Raw genomic sequence first — 25,487 nt, 5'->3', positions numbered from 1 at the left:
GCAAGACAGACACCAGGTAAAGATACATCTACAAGCAGTCAAGGAACACCAAGAAATGCCCAGACCTACAGAAGTGGAAAGAGACAGGGATCTTCCCTAGAACCCACAGAGAGAGAGAGTTGGTCCAGCCCTGCCAACAACGATTTAAAAACTATGAGACAATAAGTTCCTGTTCTTTAACGCCACCCCCTTGTGGTATCTGTGTTGTTGTTGTTCTCGTTGTTATGGCAGCACTAGGTAACTGAGACAATGGGAATAATTTGGTACAGCCCTTCAGGAAGGTAACTCAGAAATATCTATTAAAATTTTTAATGTGCATGTCCTTTCAACAAGCAATTTCACTTCAATTGAAATATCCTGTAGAAATATTTCTGTAAATGAATAAGTATTATATATAAAAGGACTTATTGCACCACTGCCTTCATGGTGAAAATCTAGAAACAACTCAAATTAAATCAAGAGGGTGCTGGTTAAACAAGTTATTATGCACAAAAGCAATGGATTATTCGGCAGCCATTTTTTTTTTTTAATGAGGTAGCTCATATTCTACAACGTGGAAAAAATTTAAAGATATATTTGCGATCTATATATTTATGGGAACCCCGGTGGCACAGTGGCTAAGAGCTCAGCTGCTAACCGAAAGGTTGGTGGTTCGAATCCACCAGGTGCTCCTTGGGAACCCTATGGAGCAGCTCTACTCTGTCTTAGAGGGTTGCTATGAGTCAGAATTGACTTGACAGCAATAGGGGTTTTTTTGGTATATATTTATGAATGATAAGCAAAGTAAAAGCCTTTTTATGAAAAAAAAAAAGGAGACACATACACATATCTCACATATGTAAATTGAGTTACATAGAAAGTTCTAGCAATAATGGTGTATTCTGGGGAGGGGAACAGAGTGGGTGAGAAGGAGAGGAGTAGGATTGAAGGACAAGGGGAGGCTTTCATGATTTACTTTATAAATTTCTGTGTTTGTACGTTTTGCAGGGAGCATATGTTACTGTATTTTGTAATTAAAATTCTTTTTTTTTTAAGAGCCAATATTCCATTGTCCAGGTTTCCCCTCTGCACCAACACTGCCTGTTGTCCACACAGACCTCTGCTCCACCTCCCCCATTAGATTTCCTCCTGCTCAAGCTTTCCTCTACTCCTGGAATCCCCACCTACCCAGAGGTGTTCAGGAGTTCTCCCACATGGACAGCGGACTTAGTGGCCATGAGCAGGCCAGGCAGATTTATTCCCTGAATTCACCTTCCAAGCCTGAGGCAAACACCTCCAGCAATCACAGTGGCTTGAACTTAAGGCAAGAATCCCCTGCCCAACCCCTGGTATTTTTTGTAAAGTTAGAAAAATACAGAGCTCTACTTTTATCAAAGCGTGAAGACCCATTAGAATCGCCACCTGGGATTACCATCTATTCCCCATCCTGTCAGGATCAAACCCTCACACTGGAATCTTCACTGCATTGGACTTCCTGGGAATCAGATAATAACTGGTAAGGAAGACAATTTTCTAGTCACACCTTGGAGATCTTTTTAATCTGTAGAAAGCCCACACTATCTTCCAGAGCCTGAGGAGTGAGATGCTGTGTGATCTCTGGCTCTAGTCGTTGTCATCTCCACACCAGCCACATGCACCCACTAACCATGACTCACACTGGCACTTGGTCTGAGCTAACTGCAGCAATACCATCTCTTAATTAACTCTAAAAGATAAATTTTTAGGAATCTAAAGATGGAGTTGCTGAATGAAATGTTGTCCAGCCAGCACCTTCATATGATACAAGATAAATTGTCTGGGGTCCTGGTTTGGGAAACACCCCCTTCCCCATATAATAAGGAACATCCAATGGCTACTTTATCCACCTTATTAATTTTCCTGGGCCACCATCATGAAGGATTGCATTATGGCTCTTCCCTATCTCATGGCTAGGATGCTAGCTTGGTGACGGTAGATATAGACATCAAGATGGCCATGTTCACTCCTTGTGTTTGTATTTTTTTGGCACAAGAGCTGGACTGGCTTTTTAGCGGTGTGTGATCAGGCCATCTTATTGCCTAGGTTGACGGGCTACTTCAGGTAGACATAGGTGCTTTCATGACTTTGGTGAGGGGCATGCACTAGACCAAGAAGATCCGTGGCAGGACATGAGAACTGTAGGCCTTCCCTTCCTTTCCACAGCCCACCAACAAAGGAAGGTGGGAAGGGTCGTGGGAAAGACACAGTGGAAAGGGGTGAAACAGAATGGGGAGAAAGGGGCAGGTGTGAAAATAGAGAGAAGAGAAAAATATTGCAAAGAGAAAAGATAGGGTTGGAAAGAGGATTTTCTGGGAGAATCTCTGCCGGAAGAAGTACAGAGCCGGGTTAACCACTGCTCCCTCCAGGAGTCTACCTCCCACACTGGCCTCTTTCTTTAGCAGATTGGTTTCCCCAACAATTCCCTTCTCTGCCTTGAGTTTGCCTCTCTCTGATAACACCAATCCTTGTGAAACATACCTACAAAAATAGCACACTAGTGCAGCCTCTTTGAAAAACTGTTTGGAAGTATTCACTAAAGCTAAACGTAAACTTAGCCTATGACCCTGCAATTCCATTCCTAGGCAAAGAGTCAAGAAATGACTGCAAATGCACTCCAAATCTCAAGTACAAGAATACTCATAGCAGCTTTATTCAAAATAACTCCAAATCAGACACTACCCAAATGTCCATCAGAACCAAAGGACAGAGTAGAACTGCCCCACAGGATTTCCAAGGCTATGATCTTTATGGGAGCAGACTACCACATCTTCTTCCTGCAGAGCTGCTGGTGGGTTCGAACTGCTGACCTTTCGATTAGCAGCTGAGCTCTTAACCACTGTGCCATCAGGGAGGAGAATGAATAAATATATTGCGATATATTCACGCAATGAAACATCACATAGAAATAAGAACAACTGATACGTAAAACATATTTTGTTCAACATATTGTCTATGAATCTCATAGACAATATGTTGAACAAAAAGGCCAGACATAAAAGGTGCATACCATATGACGCCCTTTATGTGAAGTTCAAGAAGGGGCAAAACTAGTCTACGGTGATTAAAAAAAACCCACTGCCATCGAGTCGATTCCAACTCATAGTTACCCTATAGGACAGAGTAGAACTGCCCTATAGGGTTTCCAAGCAGCGCCTGGTGGATTCACACTGCTGATCTTTTGGTTAGCGGCCATAGCTCTTACCCCCTACACCACCAGGGCTTCCCGTCAATGGTGATAGAGGTCAGAATAGTCGTTGTATGTCTGGAAGGGATTATTGACCGACAAAGGGCACTAGAAAAATTTTCTGGGTGCTGGAAATATTTCATATATGACCTGGGTGGTGGTTGGATGGATGGATGTAAAAATTCACCAAGCCATACATGTGAGATTAGCCCTCTGTATGCATTTTATTCCATGCTTCATAACTATTTCCAAAAAAAAAAGCACTTCAGATAATAGATACTGGCTGTCTTTCTCACCTGAAACCACACACACACACACACACACACGCGCACACACACACCTGCCAACGCAGATAATTTTGCACGTTTACATCCTGCCTAGCACTGCACCTGGGCCGTAATAGGTACTTATTAGATGTTTGAAAAATAAATGCATTTTTAACACACACCTGTTGACAAAACAAATCAGCATTTCCTACCTTGTGTTTACAGCCTGATTTTTAAATCAGCTATATAACTTCTTTCAATTAATCATTTTTATCGTCTTTTTCTAGAGTTTTAGATGATCTCTTTTTTAAATAATTTTTATTGTGGTAAAGTATACATAACATAAAATTTACCGTTTTAACTTCTTATGCATGTGCGATTCCGAGGCGTTAGTAACTTCATAATGTTGTGTAACTATCACTGCTGTATGTTTCCAGATCCTTTTTTTTTAATCATTCCAGACAGAAGATGATCTATTTTTATACTCAGAGATACCTCCCAAATTATAAAGATGGAAGCTGTAAAGCAGTGTCTTTATCTGCTGTCAACTTCTGGGTTGGTTTCTGAGTTTTGCTAGTTTTACAGCCCAAATCACTCTCACCACTAGGTGGCAACAACTAGCCGAATAAACCAAAAAAACCCGTTGCCATCGAGTCCATTCTGTAAAGACCAACACAGAAAGCCAGGAGCTCTGATGGTGCAGCGGTTAAGAGCTCTGCTGCTAACTAAAGGTTTGGTGGTTTGAATCCACCAGCTGGTTCTTGAAAACCCTATGGGGCAGCTCTGCTCTGTCCTTTAGGGTCGTTATTGAATCGACTTGGCGGCAATGATTTGGCTTTTTTTTTTAATAGAAAGGCAACCAAGTGACACAGTTTAGCCTTCTTTCTTCTTTCCTTTTCTTTATGTCAAGTAAGGGGAAAAGAGTTTCATAAATCTGTATTTCTACTGTTCTATCGGCATCCAAAAAATACCTCATAACTAATGGCTGGGATCTGAGATCTAATCAGAGAGTTGTCTTTTCAGTGAAATCTGATGACCAGTATATAAAATTTTACCTTATGAAATAAAAAAAAAGGAGCCTGAAAATCCACTTCTAATACATTTGCCTGGCTATTTCATTGTGATCATGGATTACCTTTTTAACTGACCTATATTTTTTTTTTTTATAAATATTAACATCAATTCCGTCACCGTATACAGTACAGACTTCCCTCCACTTGTGTCCCTTGCCCAGTAAGTCAGCTCAGTCTTTACGATTGTTTGTCATTTAATTTTTCCCTTCTTTTCTCTCGTTTTCATTGCCGTTCAGTTTTCCCTGTGCTTTCGATGTCCCCCTCCTGCATTTTAAGTTTCCCCCTTCTCCCTTTAAATATAATTAACAATTTCTTATTAGCTTAAAGAAAAAAAAAAAAGCAAGAGACCTGGCTAATTGCGACAACTCTTTTCACTGAAAAGGAATCTTGAGGAACAAAGTGCTGCACAGATAGGTTTGGCCAAAAAATTAACTCATTTTGTCCTAGACGCAAAGCTAAGACGAGGTCCTTGAAGCTGGGAATTGATGTATTGGAACAACCTATATGACATGGTAGGACTTCATGGACCGTTCCCTGCCCTGTTGTTGTTTGTTGCTAGCTGCCATCACGTCAGCCCCGAATCATGGTGACCTCATGCACAATGAGGGATCAGGCCATTGTGATCCGTAGGATTTTCATCGGCTGATTTTTGGAAGTTTATCACCAGGCTCTTCCTCATCTACCTTAGTCTGGAAGCTCTGCTGAAACCTGTTCGGCATTACAGCAACATGCAAGCCTCCACTGACAGACAGGTGATGGATGCACTTGACCAGGAATTGAATGTAGACCTCCCACATGGAAGGCAAGAACCCTACCACTGAGCCTACCATTGCCCCCATTCCCCGTGTTCAGACTGTCCTATGAAAGATTCGCCCTGGTATGTTTAAAGGGAAACATTACCTTGCCACAGCTAAGCAGTAGATTGCATTCTCCCTTGGAGTCTTCCCGCTGTGCTCAGAGAAAGACCTGAAGGAGGACCTTAGCAAAAAGACGGCCCCAGGTGTTGCATAGTAATAGGATGGATGTGAATACCCCACTTTTGACACGGGAGGGAGGGGAACTTGAGGGAGATACACATTTCTTATCAACTTTTCTTTGTTTCTCACTGTGTCAGTAGTTTTTTTCTGATTTTTTTCTTGATGTCTTTGTAATTCAGAGAACTTATTTGCATCTACCAGTGGGGGAAACACGGGGGTTTCTTCTCTTCTGCTCTGCTGTAAAGTTGCCAAAGGATTCGCAGCTTTCCTGCTCGCCCTTTGCCCCCCGAGAGGGGGTAACTTGCACAGCCTGTTTTGTGGGTCCTTGTCCCCGCACTTGCGCCAGCTTTGGGAGGTCATTTTTGGTTTGGAGAAACCATCCACCATCACGGTGTCTCCAACTCTTGCCCCGGAGACTCTGGTTCGGTAAAGCTGGCTTTTGTTAAGGCCGTGACCTTGAGCTCTCAGGACCCACTGTTTTATTTTGATATAAATTCTCATGGGGATCGAAACTTTCGGAAAAGAGACTGTGGACCACGTTTTAGTCAGCAAGTATAATACACAGTCCTTATGCTTGTGTTTGAGTGCGATGGTCAGGGGGGTTTGTCCTGCGGCATTTTTGCATTCCAGGCACAGCGCGCAGCAGTTGACAAAGGCCTTCAGAATCAACAGCTGGCCCGATTCTGCAGCTGCATGAACGGGGCATTTCGAGACATCTGCGTGAAGGGCTTCGTGGCACCATGCTCGGTAGGGGTGAACACCGACCGCCTCGTTGGGCCGCACACCCTGCTTCAGGGCCCATTCGGTGAGCTCGGCGTGCCCATAAAAGGCGGCGATGTACAGGGCCACCCTTCTCTGGTACCTGGAAACAAGCAGGAGTGAAATCAGTGGATGAAAGTCGTCATGCGAAATACTCCTGAAACCTTCTAGTTAAGATGTTCATTTCGCCCTAACGTTTACCTAAAATGTCTGCAGAAAAGGCCAACAGTAAGGCGCTGCTTAAACGGCACAGGCTCTGTTTTTCCATAGTATTTTACTGCGCACGCGTAAATACGGTAATTCAGCAGGCTTTCCTTGGCCTGGTTGTCTGTCTTCGGACAATCAAATGCTCAGGGAAAATGTCACGCTTTATATTGCATGGGAAAATGTTGGAAAAATTCAGCACATTTTAGCAGTGTGAAAGTTTTGTAAGTTTGTTTTGTGTTTTCTAACAATCCTTATTTTCTGGCTCTCTACGGCTACCTGATCTAAGCCACCATCATGCCCTTCCCTACCACCACCAGTAGGAACGGTACTAGGGCCTCCTGACCAGCCTCTTGCCGCCTTTCATCCTCCTACGAGCCCCTCCTCACTAAGCACTCAAAAAAAAAAAAAAAAAAAACAGAAAAACAAACTCATTGCCTTCAAGTAAATTCTGACTCACAGGACAAAGTAGAACTGACCCAAAGGGTTTCCAAGGAGCAGCTGGTGGATTTAACTGCCAGCCTTTTAGTTAGCAGCTGTAGCTGTTAACTGCTCTGCCACCAGGGTTCCCCATTACTCAGCACTCCATAAATTGGAGGGTACTTATCCTCTGTTTCAAACCCTCCAGTAGCTTCCCTTTCATTTAAATTCTACCCGCTCACCTTGGCCTATATGGCCTCTCAACATTGGCCTTGCTCCCTTCCCCATCCCACCTCCCATCACTCCTCTCCTCTGTCACTGCACTGGCCCCACCCTGGCCTGCCTGGTGCCCCTCCAACACCCCAATTCATCCCGACCTCAGGGTCTTTGCACTAGCTTTTCCCTCTGCCTGTATGCGCCTCCTCCGATCTCCATATTGGCTGCTGCTTCCAATCAGAGCTCGCTCAGCTTAACCATCACCAACTCCCAGAGGCCTTCCCAACCACTCTAGCTAAGAAGCACACACACTCCCATACAAAGCCAGTCACTAACTATCCCCAAGCGTTTTTCAGAGCGCTTCTCGCTATCTGAAATTATATTATTTGCTTGTCTGCGTGATTCTTATCAGTTCCCCTCACTAGAGTGTAACTCTTTGAAGGCAGGAACGCTGTTTACTGCAGAATCCTTAGTGCTTACACAGCTTTTAGCACACAGAAGACCAAAAACACCAGTTACATTGAATCGATTCTAACTCATGGTGGCCGCACGTGTGTCAGAGTAGAACTATACTGCAGGGGGTTTTTAATGGCTGATTTTTCAGACAGATCTCCAGACCTTCCTTTCTAATCTCCCCTGGGTAGATTCAAACCACCAACCTTTCAGTTAGCAGATGAGAACGTTAACCTTTTGTACAACCCAAGGAATCCTGGCATATAGTAGGTGCTCAACAAATTTTTTTTTGTTGGACTAACAGACTTTTTAAATAAAATGTTGGGATTTCAGAGGCTCTAATTTTCCTGTATGTGGAAGATTCTCTGACCTGAATTATGTGGGTCTCGGGGACCCTCAGAGTCCCCGGGTGGCACAAAGAGCTAAGCACTCAGATACTAACCAAAAGGTTGGCAGTTTGAACACATCCAGGGGCACCTTGGAAGACGGTCCTGTCCATCTGCTTCTGAGAGGTCTAAAAAAAAGTCACAGCCTTGGAAATTCTATGGAGAAGTTCTACTCTGTACACATGGGGTCACCATCAGTTGGGATCAACTCGACGGCACACAGTAGCAATGATTGGGACCCTCTTGGAGTTAGATTATAATTAATTACAGTTATAAATTAATACAGTGGCATTTTGGTTCAGACATCAGTTTCTTTTGAAATTCATTAATGCAAGTTGGCAGCTCTGAATTTGAGTAGTTCTCTTGGTCTGGGGAGAAGAGCTCCCTTCCAGTCACCCCATTATTCAAGTGGGGAGCCAGGACATCATCTTTACCTTCTCCTTCCTCTCCCTGTCTTCTCAGAGCTAATTCGTCACCTAGACTAGTTGATTCTGCCTCCTACAGGCATCTTTTTTACAGTCTGCCCACTTACCCCCTCCACCTCTCCTGGCACAGCCCCAGTTCAGGCTACCAGTACCTCTTGACTCTGCGCCCTGTCTGTCTGCTTGCCTCTCTTCCCTGCACTGCAGCCAGGGCCAATGTTCTAAAATGCACATCGTGTCAAGACCCTTCCTACCTTCAATACCTTTCTGTAACTTGAAATATCAAGTCCAAATTCATTTACCATCCTACAGGGACCTGCATAAGCTGGGCTTTTCTCTTTCCAGCCTCATCACCTACCACTAACTCTCTCTCACTCTATGATCTATACCACGTGAAACTTGAACTTGTTTCAGTTCCTTGAATCCATTCTATTGTCTCCAAGCCTCTCTGATTTCCATCTTTTTTGAAACATCTTTTTTTTCTTTTTCCAACCCTGATGGCACAGTAGTTAAGACCTACGGCTGCTAACCAAAAGGTCGGCAGTTCGAATTCACAGGCGCTCCTTAGAAACTCTGTGGGGAAGTTCTACTCTGTCCTATAGGTCACTATGAGTTGGCCTTGACCCGATGCAACATGTTTGGTTTTGGTTTGTTCCACTACTTGAGTACCAATGCTTCAAGTCTCAACTGAAACTTCTCTTTCTCATGACACTTCATTGGATCCCTTAAGGCCAGTTGGAGCCCTGGTGGCACAAGTGGCTAAGAGTTCAGCTACTAACCAAAAGGTTAGCAGTTCAAATCCACCATCCACTCCTTGGAAACCCTATGGGGAAGTTCTACCCCATGCTGTAGGGTCACTACAAGCCAGAATTGACTCAATGGCAGCAGGTTTTGTTCTAGTTAAGTCCGGTTAGTCATTCTTACTATGCATTCCCATATCACCAGCACCCATGCCACAGCACTTTCCATATTGAATGATAACGGTAACAATACCTAACACTTATACCCTGCTTACTGCATGCCAGGCCCTCTCCAAGCTCGTTATGATTAGTAAGTAATTTAGTCTCTAAAACAGTTTTTTCAGATCAGAAAAAAAAAAAAAAAAACAGTTGCCATCGAGTTGATTCCAACTTACAGTGACCCCCACGTATGTCAGAGTAGAACTGCTCCGTAGGGTTTTCACAGCTGCAGCCTTTCAGAAGCAGATTGCCAGGCCTTTTTCTCGAGGAGCCATTGGGTGGATTCAAACATCCAACCTTTTGGTTAGTAGCTGACCACTTAACTATTTGTGCCACCCAGTGACTCCTCTATGAGATGTTGTTGTTAGGTGCCGTCGAGCCAGTTCTGACTCAGAGCGACCCCATGCTCAACAGAACCAAACACTGCCTGATCCTGCACCAACCTCTAATTGTTATGCTTGAGCCCGTCTGTCTCTATGAGATAAATACTATTATTATTCCCACTTCATAGAAGAGGAAACTGAGGTACGGGGAGGTTATATAACTTGCCAAAGTTTACCCAGCTAAACACTGAGGGAGCTGGGCTTTGAACCTAGGCAGGTGGGCACCCGAGTCTGCTCCCCAACATTCTGCAATTACGTGAGTCCAGAAATTGCCTACTTGTTTGTTTCCCCCACTAGGCTGTAAGCTTGCTGAGGGCAGTATTCCTAGAATCTTGCACAATGCATAGTAAATGGAAGAATAAAAACAGCTTTGCAGTTGCGGGGGGTTGGGGGGAAGCGCTTTGCAGTCCCGTTTACATTATGTGAGCTCCTAGATTTTATTTAAAGATTAAGTTTAGCATAGATGGCTAAGCACATGAGCACTAAAGTTATGTCGTTAGCGTCCAATTCCCAGTTCTGTGCTTGCTAGCTGTGTGATATTGGGCAGGTTTTCTAATCTCAGTTTTCTCATTTGTAATACAAGCTAAAATAGTATCCGCCTCATAAAATGGTTATAAGTATAAAATGGAGCAATAAATATAACACAGAGACACAGAGAAAGCGTTCAATAAATATGCACTACTTTTTTTTACTCAAAGTAACAATGCAGTACAATTCTTTCTTTGGATTCAGCACATGGAGAAAGGAGAGAATTATCACTATCCCCGAATGGAAATTAACTAAAAATACGTGCATGTTTTATAACATTGTAAAACTTGTTTTCCAACCTATCACTTCACAGTGTCCTCGGAGTTCTTGGTGGATGTGTGAGCGTCTGTAAAACATGATTAAAGCACCAGAGGGCGCTGTTCCAAAATACCACTGAATCAAAACCTAAAGGATAATAAAAAACCAAACCTGCTGCCCTTGAGTGGATTTCGACTCATAGCGACCTTATATGACAGAGTAGAACTGCCCCATAGGGTTTCCAAGGAGCGCGTGGTGGATGCGAACTGCCAACCTTTTGGTTAACAGCCATAGCTCTTAACTACTACATCACCAGGGTTTCCTAAAGGATAACGCAGCCTATTTATTTGGGTTGCAGTAACACACTGGAGCCCCGGTGGTGCAGTGGTTAAGAGCTCGAAGGTTGGCAGTTCAAATCCACCAGTCGCTCTTTGGAAACCCCATGGGACAGTTCTACTCCGTCTTACAGGGTCACTATAGTGTTTAACACATTAGATTTCTACCTGCCTCCTTGAGCCCACGGCCTTCCACTGCATCAGCCACACATGCTACATTTTGTGTATGGCAAAAGTATGAATGCAGTTATTAAATGCAGTTTGAAAAATTACATCTGAGCTCAGGAAGAGGCAGCCGCTGTTTCCAGCCAATTAATTAGTTGGTGTTTTGTTTCTGCTTTAGCAAGGCACCTATTCTGACAGTTTTTTAAAGTGCTGTTCAAAGTCCGCCATCCAAGCCAAACTGAAGTCATCCATTTAAATAGTTGGTGTTTCTCAAGGACAGTCTACTTGAATGGCAATCTGTCACCAAAGGCTGTCAGCCCTGGTGGCATCCCTGCTGTCTTTTTGCAGCAAGTATTTCAATACTAATGTCTAGTTGAGACATCCTAAGCAGAACTGTCCGGAAGCAGCACATCATCTGTGCAATCGCTTGCAGGTTCAAAGTCCTATAAATTAAAAATTACTTCAGTGACTTAGCATTTCCTTTATCTCCCATACTTGAGTACTGGTCCTTCTTCTGATAAGTAGTGTTGGACCTTAAGTTTTTGTCCTAGGAGACAACCCATGAGAAATTCCTTCCATCCATCCCAGACGTCCAAGCGAAGCGTCGTGCCTGTGGATCAAGAGAGATTCCAGTCCATCACTGTGGTTTGGCAATCTGTAAAGCTTCTAATGATAGCCTTCCCCAAACAGAGGAGTGAGTTAGATGGAAAACAAACAGTAACCTTGGGGATGCTATTTTTAGCTTAGGCATTTATTGTCTTGAAAAAGCCATTTAGCTTTTGTGCACTTCCATTTTCTCATCTGCACGATAATTGCATGTAATGCTGAAATATTTTTGCAGCTATCTTAAAACAGCCCTGTGGACATTGATTCAGTGCTGATGTATAAATGACTAGGTAAACTGAAGCCGTTATGTTGGAAAAGAAAGCTTAGTGGCAAGATCAGTGGCCTTCTTGGGCCTTTTGGTTACTAGCAGGCTCTGGGTGGAGTTGAATGATGCTCGGTAGCTAGCCTCTCGTTCTATACTTCATGAGATAGCAGGCATTCTGTGTTATAAGCACAAAAGCAATGCAATGATGCTGGAGAATTCATATGCTCCTCAAAATTCTATCCTCTCCCCCGGAAGACATGGCCTCCAGGCTCTCTGTTAACCAAGAACTAAAACCGTTCCAGAAGCCAACTCTTCGGACAAAGATCAGACTGGACTATAAAATATAAAATGATACTCACAAAGAGTGTGCTTCTTAGTTCAAGTAGATATGGGAGATTAAATGGGCAGCTCCTGTCCAAAGGTGGGATGAGAAAGCAGAAAGGGACAGGAGCTGGTTGAATGGACACGAGAAATCCAGGGTGGAAACGAGGACTGTGCTGTCACATTATAGAGGGAGCAACTAGGGTCACATAACAAAGCGTATATAAATTTTTGAATGAGAAACTAACTTGAGCTGTAAACTTTCACTTAAAGCACAATTTTTAAAAAAATCTATCCTCTCTCTCTCTTACTTAAGATTCTGGTGAAGAACCAGATGGCATCAGATGAAAAGCCAGCCCTGTGAGTTCAGAGAGTCTGCCATGGCTGCCATCTTGGGCCCCAAGTACTCCAGACATTGATCATCCATATGTTATCTCCAATCTTGGATCAAAAGGAGAAAGTGATTTAGGAGATAAAATTGGAGCCATTATTCTGTGTCCTTGAGCATAAAGAATGTGACCCGGACTCATGGGGACTCACAAGGACACGTCAACTGGGCCCTGAGGCATAAAGACAATATAGCTAGGACAATCTTGAAAAACATTTTTAGGGAATCTTTCACATAAATAAGCCAAACAGAACACAAAAGACCCACATATTTTCTACTCTTATCTTTTTTATAGGCATTTCGTGAAGAGCCAGATTTGTTGAACCAATGAAGACCTTCCTGACCGTCATACCTATACCAATGATTATTAAGAAAGACAATTCAAGACACTTGAGACTATGTTGGTAACTCCTGCCTGGAGGGGAGAGGAGAGGGTAGAGGGGGTTAGAAGCTGGAGAAATGGGTATGAAAAGAGAGAGTGGAGGGAGGGAGGAGGCTGTATCATTAGGGGGAGGGTAATTAGGAGTGTGTAGCACGGTGTATATATAAGTTTCTGTGTGAGAGACTGACTTGATTTGTAAACTTTCACTTAAAGCACAATAAAATTATTTAAAAAAAAAAAAAAGACAATTCAAAACGTAGAATCACGGTGACTTGGCAGTTTTTAGCCAATCTATAAAAAGATGAAGCTTACAATGATTTTACCCATTTGTAATGTTAATATGTACTGATAATTTGGTAACATCCCTTGGACTCAGGTGATACGGCTCTGGCACCATGCTTGTCCCTTTCCCACTTTTGCTTTACCAAAAAAAAAAAAAAATCTATCCCCTCCTACTTCTGTGACACCACATTCCCTTTGTCCTTCCAGCTGGTGTTTTCCAGGAATCTCCTCAGCCTTCTGCTCTTCTTACTCTACACATTCCCCGGAAAAAAATCCAAACTCTTCCATGTGGTTGCCAAGGCCGTCCTTTCTACCTCACTCACCTCCCTCAACTCACTTTGCTTCAGCCACCCTGACCTTTCACCTGTCCTTCAAACATACTAAGACTATGCCCACCTCAGGATCTAAAGACTTAAAATGTCTTCTTCCTGAAAGGGTCTTCCTCTAGATTGTCACCAGCTGTGTCTTTCTCAAGGGATAGTGGTGGCTCAGTGGTAGAATTCTTCCCTTCCATGCGGGAGACCTGGGTTTGACTCCTGGCCAGTGCACCTCAAGAGCAGACCCCACCCATCTGTGAGTGGAGGCTTACGTGTTGCTATGATGCTGAACAGGTTTCAGCAGAGCTTCCAGACTAAGACATACTAGAAAGCAAGGCCTGGCAATTTACTTGCAAAAATCAGCAAATGATCCCATTTTGCATGGGATCACTATGTGTTGGGGCTGACTTGAAGACAGGTAACAACAACAATAACAACGTGTCCTTCTCACGATTCAGCTTTCAATTTAAATGCCATGTCCTCATGGAGGACCACCCCTTGGCCACTATTGCTGAAGCAATCTGTACCACTACCACCACCCCTCTAGTACCCTTTATCCCAAGACCTCATTTTAACTTCTGTATAGCCCCTACCATCAGTACCAAAAATCAATGGACTTGTTTGGGAATATTTTTTGCATTCCTCCACTAAAAAGCAACCTTCTTTAGGCTTCAGGAGACAGCCTAGCACTCAGTAGTGCTCAATACACACTCGTTATCCCAACCCACCTGGAGCCAAGAAAAATGAAGAACATCAAAGACACAGGAAAATAAGTCCAAGAGGCAAAAGGGACCACTTAAACCAGAGACTCCATCAGCCTGAGACCAGAAGAACTAGATGGTGCCCAGCGTCTGCCAATGACCGCCCTGACAGGGAACACAACAGGAAGTCCCTGGTGGAGCAGGAGAAAACTGGGGTGCAGAACTCAAACTCTAGTAAAAAGACTAGACTTAATGGTCTGACTGAGACTGGAGGAATCCCAGAAGACATGGCCCCCGTACTCTCTCTTAATCCAGAACTAAATCGATTCCTGAAGCCAACTCCTCAGACAAAGATTAGACTGGACTATAAGACAAAGAATGATACTTGTGAAGAGAGTGCTTCTTAGCTCAAGTAGATAAAAAAAAAAATTTTTTTTTTTTAGGTACACGAGACTAAATGGGCAGCTCCTGTCCGGAGGCGAGATGAGAAGGCAGAAAGGGACAGGAGCTGGTTGAATGGAAATCCAGGGTGGAAAGGAGGAGTGTGCTGTCACATTATATGTGTATAAATTTTTGTATGAGAAACTAACGTGAGCTGTAAACTTTCACCTAAAGCACAATTAAAAAAAAAAACACACACACACACACTGGTTGGCTGACTATCTGGCAGCCTCAGTGACACTAATGACTTCATTCACCAGCAATGTGTCATTCACTTCCAAATCTAAATCCCTGGCCCAGTCCTCTGTTCCAACCCAGCTCCCCTTGCTGGGGATATTGACATCTGAGTGATTGTGCTACAACCCCGTCATTCTACAAAACAACTTGTCATCTTTAACCCCCACCTGCTTTTCCTCTTGTATTCTTGCTACCTAAGCTAGAAATGGAAACCCTGGTGGCATAGTGGTTAAGAGCTATGGCCGCTAACCAAAAGGTCAGCAGTTCAAATCCACTAGGCGCTCCTTGGACACACTATGGGGTAGTTGAGTTATGGCTGCTAACCAAAAGCTCAGCAGTTCAAATCCACCAGGTGCTCCTTGGAAACCCTATGCAGTAGTTCTACTCTGTCCTATAGGGTCACTATGAGTCGGAATTGACTCAATAGCAATAGGCTTGCTTTTTTTTTAAAGCTAGAAATGGGGGAGTGGTTCTTCCCCCCTCCTTTTCCCCACGCCCTTCGTCTAAACAATTGCTCAGGCCTGGCAAGCTTAGCCCAGAAACATTTAGGAACTCTGTTTCCTTGCCTCCATCTCAATCAGTACAGCCCTCCTTCAGGCCTAGATTACCTCTCACCTAGATCTTTTACAAGAAGCTTCCAACAGCCACCCCCTCTCTGTATACAGGTGTCTGCTAAAACGTCTTCTCCTTTGCCGACCAACCGCCTAAAGTAGCCTCCTCACCCCGACCACATCGCTTTCTGTTCCAGCCTCCTGCTTTCCTTTTCTTCAAAGTTCTTACTCTGTTTGAAATGACATAGTTTAGATATTTTGTTCTAGATATTTAGAACCTGATGGTGCTTGTATCTCCCACTGAAATGCAAGCTCTGAGAAGGTAGAGACCTTGCCACTCTTACTCATGGCTCTGTTCCTGCTTACCCGAACAAGCCTAGCTCATAGCAAATGTTCAGTAAATTTTTGTTGAATGAAGTTCTGCCTCACTCCCTAAACGCTTTCTGGTCACATACTACCTACCCGATCACTTAGCTGTCTGCTAGCTGACCCGCTCTTCTCTGTGTACACCAGGCTTTTTCTTGCCTGGTGTCCTTTCTGTCTGAAAGCTTCTGACTCCTTTCCCATAGCCTTCTACCAGTCATTTATGATGGAACCCTAGCATCACCTCCTCCAAAAGGTCCTCCTTGACTATATCCCCCTTTCACCCCTCCAAATAGGCTAAGGAACTGCTTCTCTGGGCTCTCATGGTATACACTAACTCTCTTCTTTATTGAACATGCATTACTGCTTTGGAACTGCTTGGTTACAAACACTAACAGTGAACTCTCTGAGCCCAAGAATCATGGTTTATCCATTCTTGTAGGCCCTATTTTAGTTACGCCCTTGGGTTGCAAAGAGGTCCTCAAGAAAACGGGGTTTATTATATAGACAGACGATGATCTGATTTGGTGTGCGTTAGGAACCAAGGCAACTCTCATATGGTCCACTCCCTAGCTCACACATGGGCCCCAGGACCTTTCTCTCACTCCCTCTGCATCTCTTTGTGCATCTTCTCCTCTTTCTACTGACAGGCCACCTCTCCTTATAGTTTCTGTCCCATCACAACTTCGGCATGCTCGCAGCATTGGTTTGTCATGGCCTAAACCTACGCAGTGGTTAAGCATGTGGCTGCTTAACTGCATGGCCGGCAGTTCGAATCCACCAGCTGCTCCTTGGAGACCCTACAGGGGCAATTCTATCCTGTCCTGTACGGTCGCTATGAGTCAGAATCGACTTGACTGTAATGGGTTTGGTTTGGTTTTGGTAACCTTACTTCATGACATCTTTCAATTCCTGCCCCTGCTGCTAACCAACTTCATTGCTCTATATTTTCCAGTTTGAATTCACAGGACCGATAATTCATAATAATAGTAGTTAACATTCTTCAAGTGCTTACTATACGCTCTGCACAATTCTAAGTACTTTACATGAATAAACTGATTTAAAACTCATCACAACTCTGGGTCATGGGTAGTACTATTATTATCCCCACTTGACAGCTGAGGAAACTGAGGCACCAAGAGATTAAGTAACTTGCCCAGGGTTTACATAGCTGGTAAGTAATGGAACGAGGGGTTAGACCTAGGTAATTTGGTTTCTGTTTTTATCCTCTGTGTTATACTGTCTCTCCAAACAAGAATGTGTGATCCTTGACGTCATTGGACAGCCTATGGATTGACTGACTTCGAATCAAAATATGATGGCCTTGGTAGCAGGAGCTGGAGTGTGCGCATGACTTGGCTTATCCATGCCTATCCTCTGGTTCAGACACGGAGTAAGTTCATAATAAATAATTGTTGTGGAAGGGAGAAAGGGAGCGAGAGAAGGGCAAGTAGGAAAGGAAAGGGAAGAAAAGGAGGGAGGGGAAGAGAAAGGACTCAGTAGATCTTGGAGCTATACAAACTTCTAAGCCATGCTCATCTTTGTTAGCTGGGATTTTGCAACACCGGTAGTCTTAGAATCACAGAACGCTGAAGATAAAAAAGATCCTCAAAGACCAGCCCATTCAGCTGCCCTGTTATACAGGAGAGGAAACTGAGGTCCAGAGAGGTGTGTGAATTGCCTGAGGTTACTCAGCAAGCTCGGAGAAGAATTTAGCTTGGAATTCATGACTTCAGGACTCTTTCTAAAGCCTAGAAAATCTCCCCTTTCGGTTTCTTTTCACTTTTCTTTCTGTTCTTTCTCTTCGTGCCTTGTCTCCACAGGCAGACACATGCACATTACACCAATATACGTTCTCCCTGCTGGAATTGGTCCCTTCCTTTCTGAATGTTCTACATTATAACCTGTGAACTTGAAATGGAACTCTTCCCTCACTACTCCTTACTCTAGTTTTGGACTTTTGACCTTGGCCTTGCTCTCCTTTGTGAATTGATTCGTATTTCCCATGCCTGTTTACCCACAAACCCTGAGCTGCATTACTGGCCTCATTCCACTAAGCTGCCTTGATCCTGACCAATCTGGCCTTAGCTGAGAGAGTTCACTCTCCTTGCAGGAGAATTATGGACTTAATCTGTAGAGAACAATTAGCACTTCTGCAGCTATTCTGTAGAAATGCCTTGAAAAACACTTTCCAAATTATGGATCATAGTTGATACAATAGACTTACTTTCTCTAAAGCTTCTTTTTGGACTTGAACTTTCTTATAAAATCTTTAACTCCCACGAGTAGCACTGGAAATAAAAGACTTTAAACACTGCTCCAAGTGCAATGATTTCACCTCCTAGCTTAAATTATTTACTGTGTTTTTAGTTTATTGTGAACATTTCTCACAGACGAGCATGGAAAAGCTACAGTCTGGTGTGGGGCCCCAGCTTCCTTTCTCCTCCAGAGCTGAGGCCACACAGCCTCCGTTGGAAGGATTAGCCTGGCCCCAGGTCCAGGAATCAACCCTAATTCCAGTAGGAGGGGATTTGTTAAGATTGTAGGCCAGTAGCTCAGGGGCTTGGTAGGAAGCTGGCATTCCTGTTCATCCTGCTTAGATGTTGTTCTTGTTCTAGTAACTTATTCCTCCTGACCAAGCCCCCTCCTGATTATATCCCAGAGTCTTGATATCTTACCGTACCTTTTGGGCTTTGGATTGATATCTTATCTCTGTTCTCTGAGTTTCCCTGAAACTGAAGTACCTACTCTGAACTTCATTCTCTTTTCTGTTACATATTTTCAGAGCCTCCGGTGTCAACAACCAGCTTGTCTATTTTCCTACCTCTTGTGTCATCCACCCATCCACCCATCCACCCATCCACCCATCCACCCATCCACCCATCCACCCATCCACCCATCCACCCATCCACCCATCCACCCATCCACCCATCCACCCATCCACCCATCCACCCATCCACCCATCCATCCACCCATCCACCCATCCACCCACCCACACACCCACCCATCCACCCATCCACCCATCCACCCATCCACCCATCCCTCCCTCCCTCCCTCCCTCCATCCCTCCATCCCTTCCTCCCTCATCAGAAGCCTGCTGGATCTGTCTGAAGCTCACCCACTGCCTTATTTGACTTTGCCAATTTCTGGTTGCTAACTGACTGGACTAATCCAGGTCTCCCACCAGCAGGATTTATTTAAAGCTACTCTCAACAACAATGTCCCCCAGGTAATTGTTTATGGATGGGTTCTTCCTGATCCATCTGCCATTACCTAGGTGGGTGGTGCAAGTGGTTTGTACTTCATTGCTAACCTGAAGGTTGGCTGTTGGAATCAACTGAACAGCAATTCGGTTGTTGTTTTTTGAGGTAGTTGCCTAGACTCAGGGCCTCAGCTCTTCCTAGCTCAATCTGTCCATTTCTGACTGAGCCCTGATTCTGAAAGCTAAAAAAAGTCTACCGTTGCTGTTGTTAGCTGCCATCAAGTTGGCCCCCAACTCATGGCAACCCCATATGTTACAGACTAGAACTGCTCCATAGGATTTTCTTGGCTGTAATATTTATGGAAGTAGCTTGCCAAGCCTTTTTTCTGTAGACCACAGGGTGGGTTTGAACTGCCTATTCTTCAGGTTAGTAGTCCATTGCAAACCACTTGCACCCCCCAGGCTCCTTATATAGAAGGCTACAGAAGACTATCTAACTTAAATTCTTTCTTATCAGGAGTGAAGCACCTCCATCAAGCCAGGTGTTTTATTTTGCTTTAATTCCATGTCTGGTAGTAAATGTTACCAGTTCTATAACTACCAATTTCAGTTCCTTACAATGAAGCAGTCCTAATTTCTCAAAAACAAAGGTAGCAATGAACAGTTTTCCTCTTTATGCTCAATTTTTGAAGATCCAGTTAATTTCTAAGAAACTTAATCAGCACCATTTATTGGATAATCCTCCCACCCCTGTTGATTTGTAATGCTTTTTTTTGTTGCACATTAAATTCCTTCAAAAACTTAGAAATTCTACTGGAAAATAGAAATCTACTTGAAAAAACTATGTTGCTCCAGGAAATACAACAGTTATTATTAAGATTAAAGTAAAATGATTGAGACTTAAGCTTCAAGGGGGAACCCTGGTGGCATAGTGGTTAAGAGCTATGGCTGCTAACCAAAAGATCAGCAGTTCAAATCCACCAGGCACTCCTTGGAAACCCCGTTGGGCAGTTCTACTCTGTCCTATAGGGCCGCTATGAGTTGGAATCGACTCGACGGCAATGGGTTTATGGGAAGTTTGAAGGGCTCCTTTCTACATGAGCCCCTTCTAATGCTCTACTCTTAATTTTGGACTCTGTGTTTTTTTTTTTTTAAAGAGGATCACCAAAATTTTGTAAGTTGTACAAAATCTGGGTCTGTTCACTTTTTACTTGCACACCCATCTACCATGGGTCACACACACAACAGCAGGCACAAGCAACAGTGCCTATTCTAGGCAACTATTTCCAACCTTTTGCTACATGTTCACTGTTTTTCAAGGCTCAAGGTTCCTCATCCGTACCCTAGGGTGAATCTCTGCCCATCTGTGTTGGGCTTTCTCTTCCTGAGTGGGGCCACAGTTTCTTTTTTGGGCTTCCCCTGGCAGGGAAAAAAAATAAATAAAATAAAACATTGATCAAAACTTAAAGGGCACCAATTAAAGTAGGCCGCAATAAAAATATACTGGGTAGGCAGTACACACGATTGGAAAGAACGCAATCCTGAGCGTGTAATTACCATTAATTAGAAGGAGGAACTTGATCTGTAGTATATTTAGGAGCCCTGGTGGCTCAGTGGTTAACAGCTTGGCTGCTGACCAAAAGGTTGGCAGTTCATGTCCACCAGGTGCTCCTCGGACACCCCGTGGGGCAGTTCTGCTCTGTCCTGCATGGTCGCTATGAGTGGGAGTTGACTCGATGGCAACGGGTTTGGTTTTGGTGTTTTTTCTTTGAACAAGTCACTCAACTTTCTGAGCCTCAGTTTCCTCATCTATAAAAGGAATCAATATCCCACAGAAGGCTGCCTTGAGCCTAATGGCTGGTAGAGGGACCCTGGAGCCGTTCTGGATTTTAGGACTCGGTTTTTTCTTAATCCCTGTAATCCTTCTGTCTCCATCCACTTCATCAAATCTGTTCTCTCTGAGCTCCTCAGTAACCTTTAAGCCAGATAAAAGCTTTTTCTCACACATCGTCTTTGGCCTTTCACCAGCATCCTGAAAAATATCTCTTCATCATCTATGACAGTAAAGTCCCAGTTCTCCTCTCTCTGACAACTTTCGGCGTCTCCTTTTCTTACTCGTCTTCTGTCTCCTTGCCCTGACCACGGTGTGTCCTGAGCACCGGCCTGTGACCATCTACAGCCCTCTCTACACTAACTCTCTAAGCAACGCACTTCTCACCTGGCTTCACTCCCACTTCTGTGTGCAAGACGCTTACAGAAGAATCTGCTGACCAAGTGTCAGGTTTATGGTGGAGGAGAATTAGAAGGCCTCAGCTGTACTCACAGCTTGGCCACTAACTAGATGAGTAACCTTTGGTGGGGAAAAACTTAGTCTCTGAGTTTCTTCACATCTAAAGCATAGGCCTCAAAGCCCAAGTGCCTTTTCTCAATTTCCCCGTTTTGTTAATGACACCGCTACTATCCTAGGGTCAGAGTTCTGGGGTTTCTGTCTCCTTAAGCGTGATCCAGTATGACATCCTGTCTCTTATTTCTAAGTTTTCACTGTTAGCGACACCGCTTGAATTCAGGCCCTCATTTAATATCCGAATTCTCAAGAGTGCCATTTAGTGAATCACTCTTCCCGCCGTCTCCTCATTCGGCTCCTCTCTCTCATCTATCCTTCATACTGCTCACTCCCAGGTTCATCTTCTGCTATTCTAGAACGTATGTGGTTCCTAGTTGTATACCATACCAAGACTGAGTTCTGTGGCCTCAGCCCCAAGCCTCTCATCAATCTGACCTCAGCTCTGAGTCCCATGGGTCTCAGCGAGCCTCCTCTACTTCACTCAGAGCAGTCTCCTCCAGTCTCTCCCTCCCCTGGTGGCACTCATGTCTATGAATCTGTGGCTTATCCTTTTCTCCTGTACTGGAAGTCTGGAATGTCTGCCCCTCCTCCTCTCAGATGGTCCATATTCCCACAACTTTTTGTGCTCAACCTTACATTCTCCAGAAAGCCTTCCCTTGAGCCCTGCCGCCTACACTGAGCTGGCTTATTAGATTATACCCAATATAGCTGAGTATGTTGCATGCTTCCTTTCTACCACTTCACTGTGAACTCCCAGAGGGCAGAGCAGCTCAGGATAGTTCAGAGTGAGCTAGCGTGCTCAATGACTAACTAACTGAGCTACTTAAATCTTTTAGTCCCAGCCTGAACTTGACCGCTTCTCTAACATCTTCTGATCTTCCACTGCCTTTGGAGAAGGGGTCAGAGTTCAACTCCCAAGAAGGGGGACAGCTAGGGAAAAGAGAGAACCTGGAAGAAAGGCTAGCCACAGATTCTTTTGCCCTCCACTTGAAAACGAAAAGGGTGGACTGGCTACTTAAGGAATGCTACATAAGCTTTAGTCAAAGGCGTGAAGTATGCCAAGGAGCCGTGTCCCTTTGGAGCCCTGGTAGCGCAGTGGTTAAGAGCTGGGCTACAAACCTGGCAATTCGAATCCACTGGCCGCTCGTTGGAAACCCTAGGGGCAGTGCTGCTCTGTCCTACAGGGTTGCTATGAGTTTGAATCGACTCCATGGCAATGGATTTTTCCTGTTACTTTGAGGTCCTTTTTCCTTGCTTTTCCTCTAAGGCCGTGTTTTCATGGTGGCCAAAGCAGTCTACCCTGGTTATGCTCGAGCCCCTAATTTTCCTCTGAAAACCCCGGTTCTATGCCTCAGTCCTTCAAGTTCCCATTCTCAGGGGATTGATGTCTGCGACATACCCCGAGCTAACCATGTAACCATTCGGAACATTTTTGCTTTTTTCAAATCCGTAAAAGCCAGGATTGAGCCAAGCCAGTTCTAAATTCTCTTCCAGCTCTGAAATGCACAGACCAGAAGAACAGCCACTCAGGGTTTTCTTATTTATCCTCTGGGGTTTCATTAAAGAACTAGATTATAAGATGCTGGGGGACACACGGCACTGTAGCCTTTGTGGTGTGGTGTAAGCCACCCCCACATTCCAGGCACAGCTGAGCCCCCAGCAAGCATGCAGAGCAGGCATGTACTTCACAGCCAGGTGCTCTGGAGACAAATCCTAAGAGTCATCCTCGGATCAAAAACAGTGGTGGCATCAAGGTTTGAGAGCCTCCATCTAGATAACATGAGAGGATAATGGTAAACAAATGAAATAGCCAGGCGGAGGAGCAATACATGGAAATTCAGAAGTTATAAAAAACAAAACTATGTAATTCCAGGATACCAACAAAGCCCTGTGTGAGAGGTCAGACTCCACCGCAATGGAAGTGCACACAGTACAACATTACCCCAGGGTGTGCTATTTGCCCTCAAGGACTCATTCACCTCAAGAAAGTCTCTGCAAAGTTCGAACCATTTTCCAGTATGGTTAAAACAAATCCGACAGGCCTCTGAGTTGGTCTGAATACCACCTGGCTACAGCAGACACAACCCGGAAGTCCAGTATTTAAAGAGATGTTGCAATCTGTTCATCAGGGTGGGTGGGTGCTATCCGACTGAGGTAGTTGTTTGGCCTGTATGGTATTGGCCTCAGACTGTTTAAAAGGATTTTATTAAATATAATCAACTTTTTTTTTTTTTAATCAATACTATTTTAAAAAGAGATGGCATCAGGCAAGGTTCAAAACGCTTTGGGTCATACACTACCACTTCTGTTAAAAAGAGAAAAAAAGAAAATATGCATCTGTGTATGCTTAAAATATATCTGGAAAGAGAAAACAAAAAGACTAGTCTGAGTCTTGCTGGGACTTGTGGGATCACCTTGCAGAAAGCAATTTGGACTTCGTTCTCAGTTCTTTCAAGCCAGGTCAACACCTGAGGCTAATGAGTGAGGGCTGACCAGATCAAGGGGACCACCTGGGGGCTCATTGCTGACTAAGTCTCATGAGGCATGATGTAATTATAATGGCCATCTATGGAGGCTGAAGAGTTCCCAGAACCCTAAGGCTCAGATAAGCTTCCTGGTTGGTGACCATGCACAGAAAGAGGGCAGCATGTCCCTCTTTCAGACATGGATGCTCTGGGCTGAGACCACTCTCAGGCCTCACCCTCTGCATCTCTTCATTTGTATCCTTTTTGATTGTAATAAAGCTGTAGCCATAAGTGTGGTGTACTCTCTGTGAATTCTGTGAGTTTTTCCAGCAAATTAATGAGCCCACAGGGGCAGTGAGAGCCAGCAGGGGCTGGTGTCTGCCTATTTGGCAGTCTGAAAGAAGGTGTCCTTCTAACATGTGAACTCTGACCTAGCTCTGGGTGACTACCTACCTACACGTTGCCATCGAATCAATTCCGACTCATAGCAACCCTATAGGACAGAGTAGAACTGCCCCATAGGGTTTCCAAGTAGTGGCTGGTGGTTTTGAACTGCTGACCTTTTGGTTAGCAGCCGTAGCCCTTAACCACTGCATCACCAGGTCTCCTGTTGAACCGTAGTCACCCAGAAAGGTGCCCTGGTGATTTGGTTAAGGGCTACGGCTGCTAACCAAAAGGTTGGCAGTTCAAATCCACCAGCCGCTCCTTGGAAACCCTGTGGGGCAGTTCTGCTCTGTCCCATAGGGTTGCTGTGAGGCAGAATCAACTTGATGGCCAGGGGTTTGGTATTTTGAGGTTTGCTGGGGAGGGGAGTTTGGTGTCTGGAGGCCAGGAGAGGTAAGGAGGCTTACCACTACGCCTCCTTTTGTACTTCTGGTTATTTGAACCATGTAAATGTGTTAACTATTTAAAAATACATAAGTAAATAAAATTAACAGATTGAAAATAAAAATCCAGATTTCTATCTTCTCTTGAAAAATTGGAAAATTCTTTATCAGAGAACCCCAGTGCTGAGTTGCAACTGATACCAAAAGTGCTGGGCAGTACCGATTTCTGTCTGGTAGTCCCTGAGGGTGTTACAGTCGTACATCTCCAGTCCCTGAGGGGTCCGGAGGCAGTAGACACTCACGGGGAAGCCACATCTCAGAGTCAGCAGTGTTCTCAGATCAGACACTTTTTTGCCAAGAAGAGAGATGTTCTCCATTATCGGCATTGTCTCTTGTGTTACAGCATTGAACACATAGAGAGCTGGCTTGTCTTCTTCCTAAGAGGAAAGAAAAGGAGGGAACTCAGGAATGAGCCTGTCGGGAGGTAGGGATGAGTCAGACACATTTTAGAGGGTGGCTTTGAGTGCCTCTAGCTCCCACAACACGGGATGAGGGCCTTTGCTTTCCTGAAAGCTGTCTGACTTGTCTGAGTCTTGCTCTTCCATCCTGAGGCTGTGAAGGAGCCCTCCTGCTTTGAATAGTGTACAAGACTTGGCTTCTTACTTCTCAGTCTACAGACTCAGACATGTCAGAGAAGTATTTCTAATTTATATCCACACCGTGCTTTTTCAGAGGCCTTAGTTTAGAACAATAGCTCCATTTTGCTGTGATTTAATTCAGAAATGCTGT

General features: G+C 44.3%; 1 protein-coding gene across 1 annotated transcript in view; it reads right to left on the bottom strand.

The window, feature by feature from the left end:
* ANKUB1 (ankyrin repeat and ubiquitin domain containing 1) overlaps positions 1-25,487 on the bottom strand; it is a 39,804-nt gene that overhangs the window by 3,517 nt on the left and 10,800 nt on the right. Inside the window, exons 3-5 of the mRNA XM_049867496.1 lie at positions 24,919-25,135; positions 11,502-11,616; positions 5,442-6,380 (exon numbers count right to left, since the gene is read on the bottom strand). Coding sequence (XP_049723453.1) covers positions 5,442-6,380; positions 11,502-11,616; positions 24,919-25,135 — 1,271 coding nt within the window. The remainder of the gene's footprint in view (positions 1-5,441; positions 6,381-11,501; positions 11,617-24,918; positions 25,136-25,487) is intronic.

Source organism: Elephas maximus, chromosome 23 (genome assembly GCF_024166365.1).
Source record: "Elephas maximus indicus isolate mEleMax1 chromosome 23, mEleMax1 primary haplotype, whole genome shotgun sequence".
Lineage (NCBI taxonomy): Eukaryota > Metazoa > Chordata > Mammalia > Proboscidea > Elephantidae > Elephas > Elephas maximus.
This window is presented reverse-complemented; position numbering and strand designations above follow the sequence as displayed.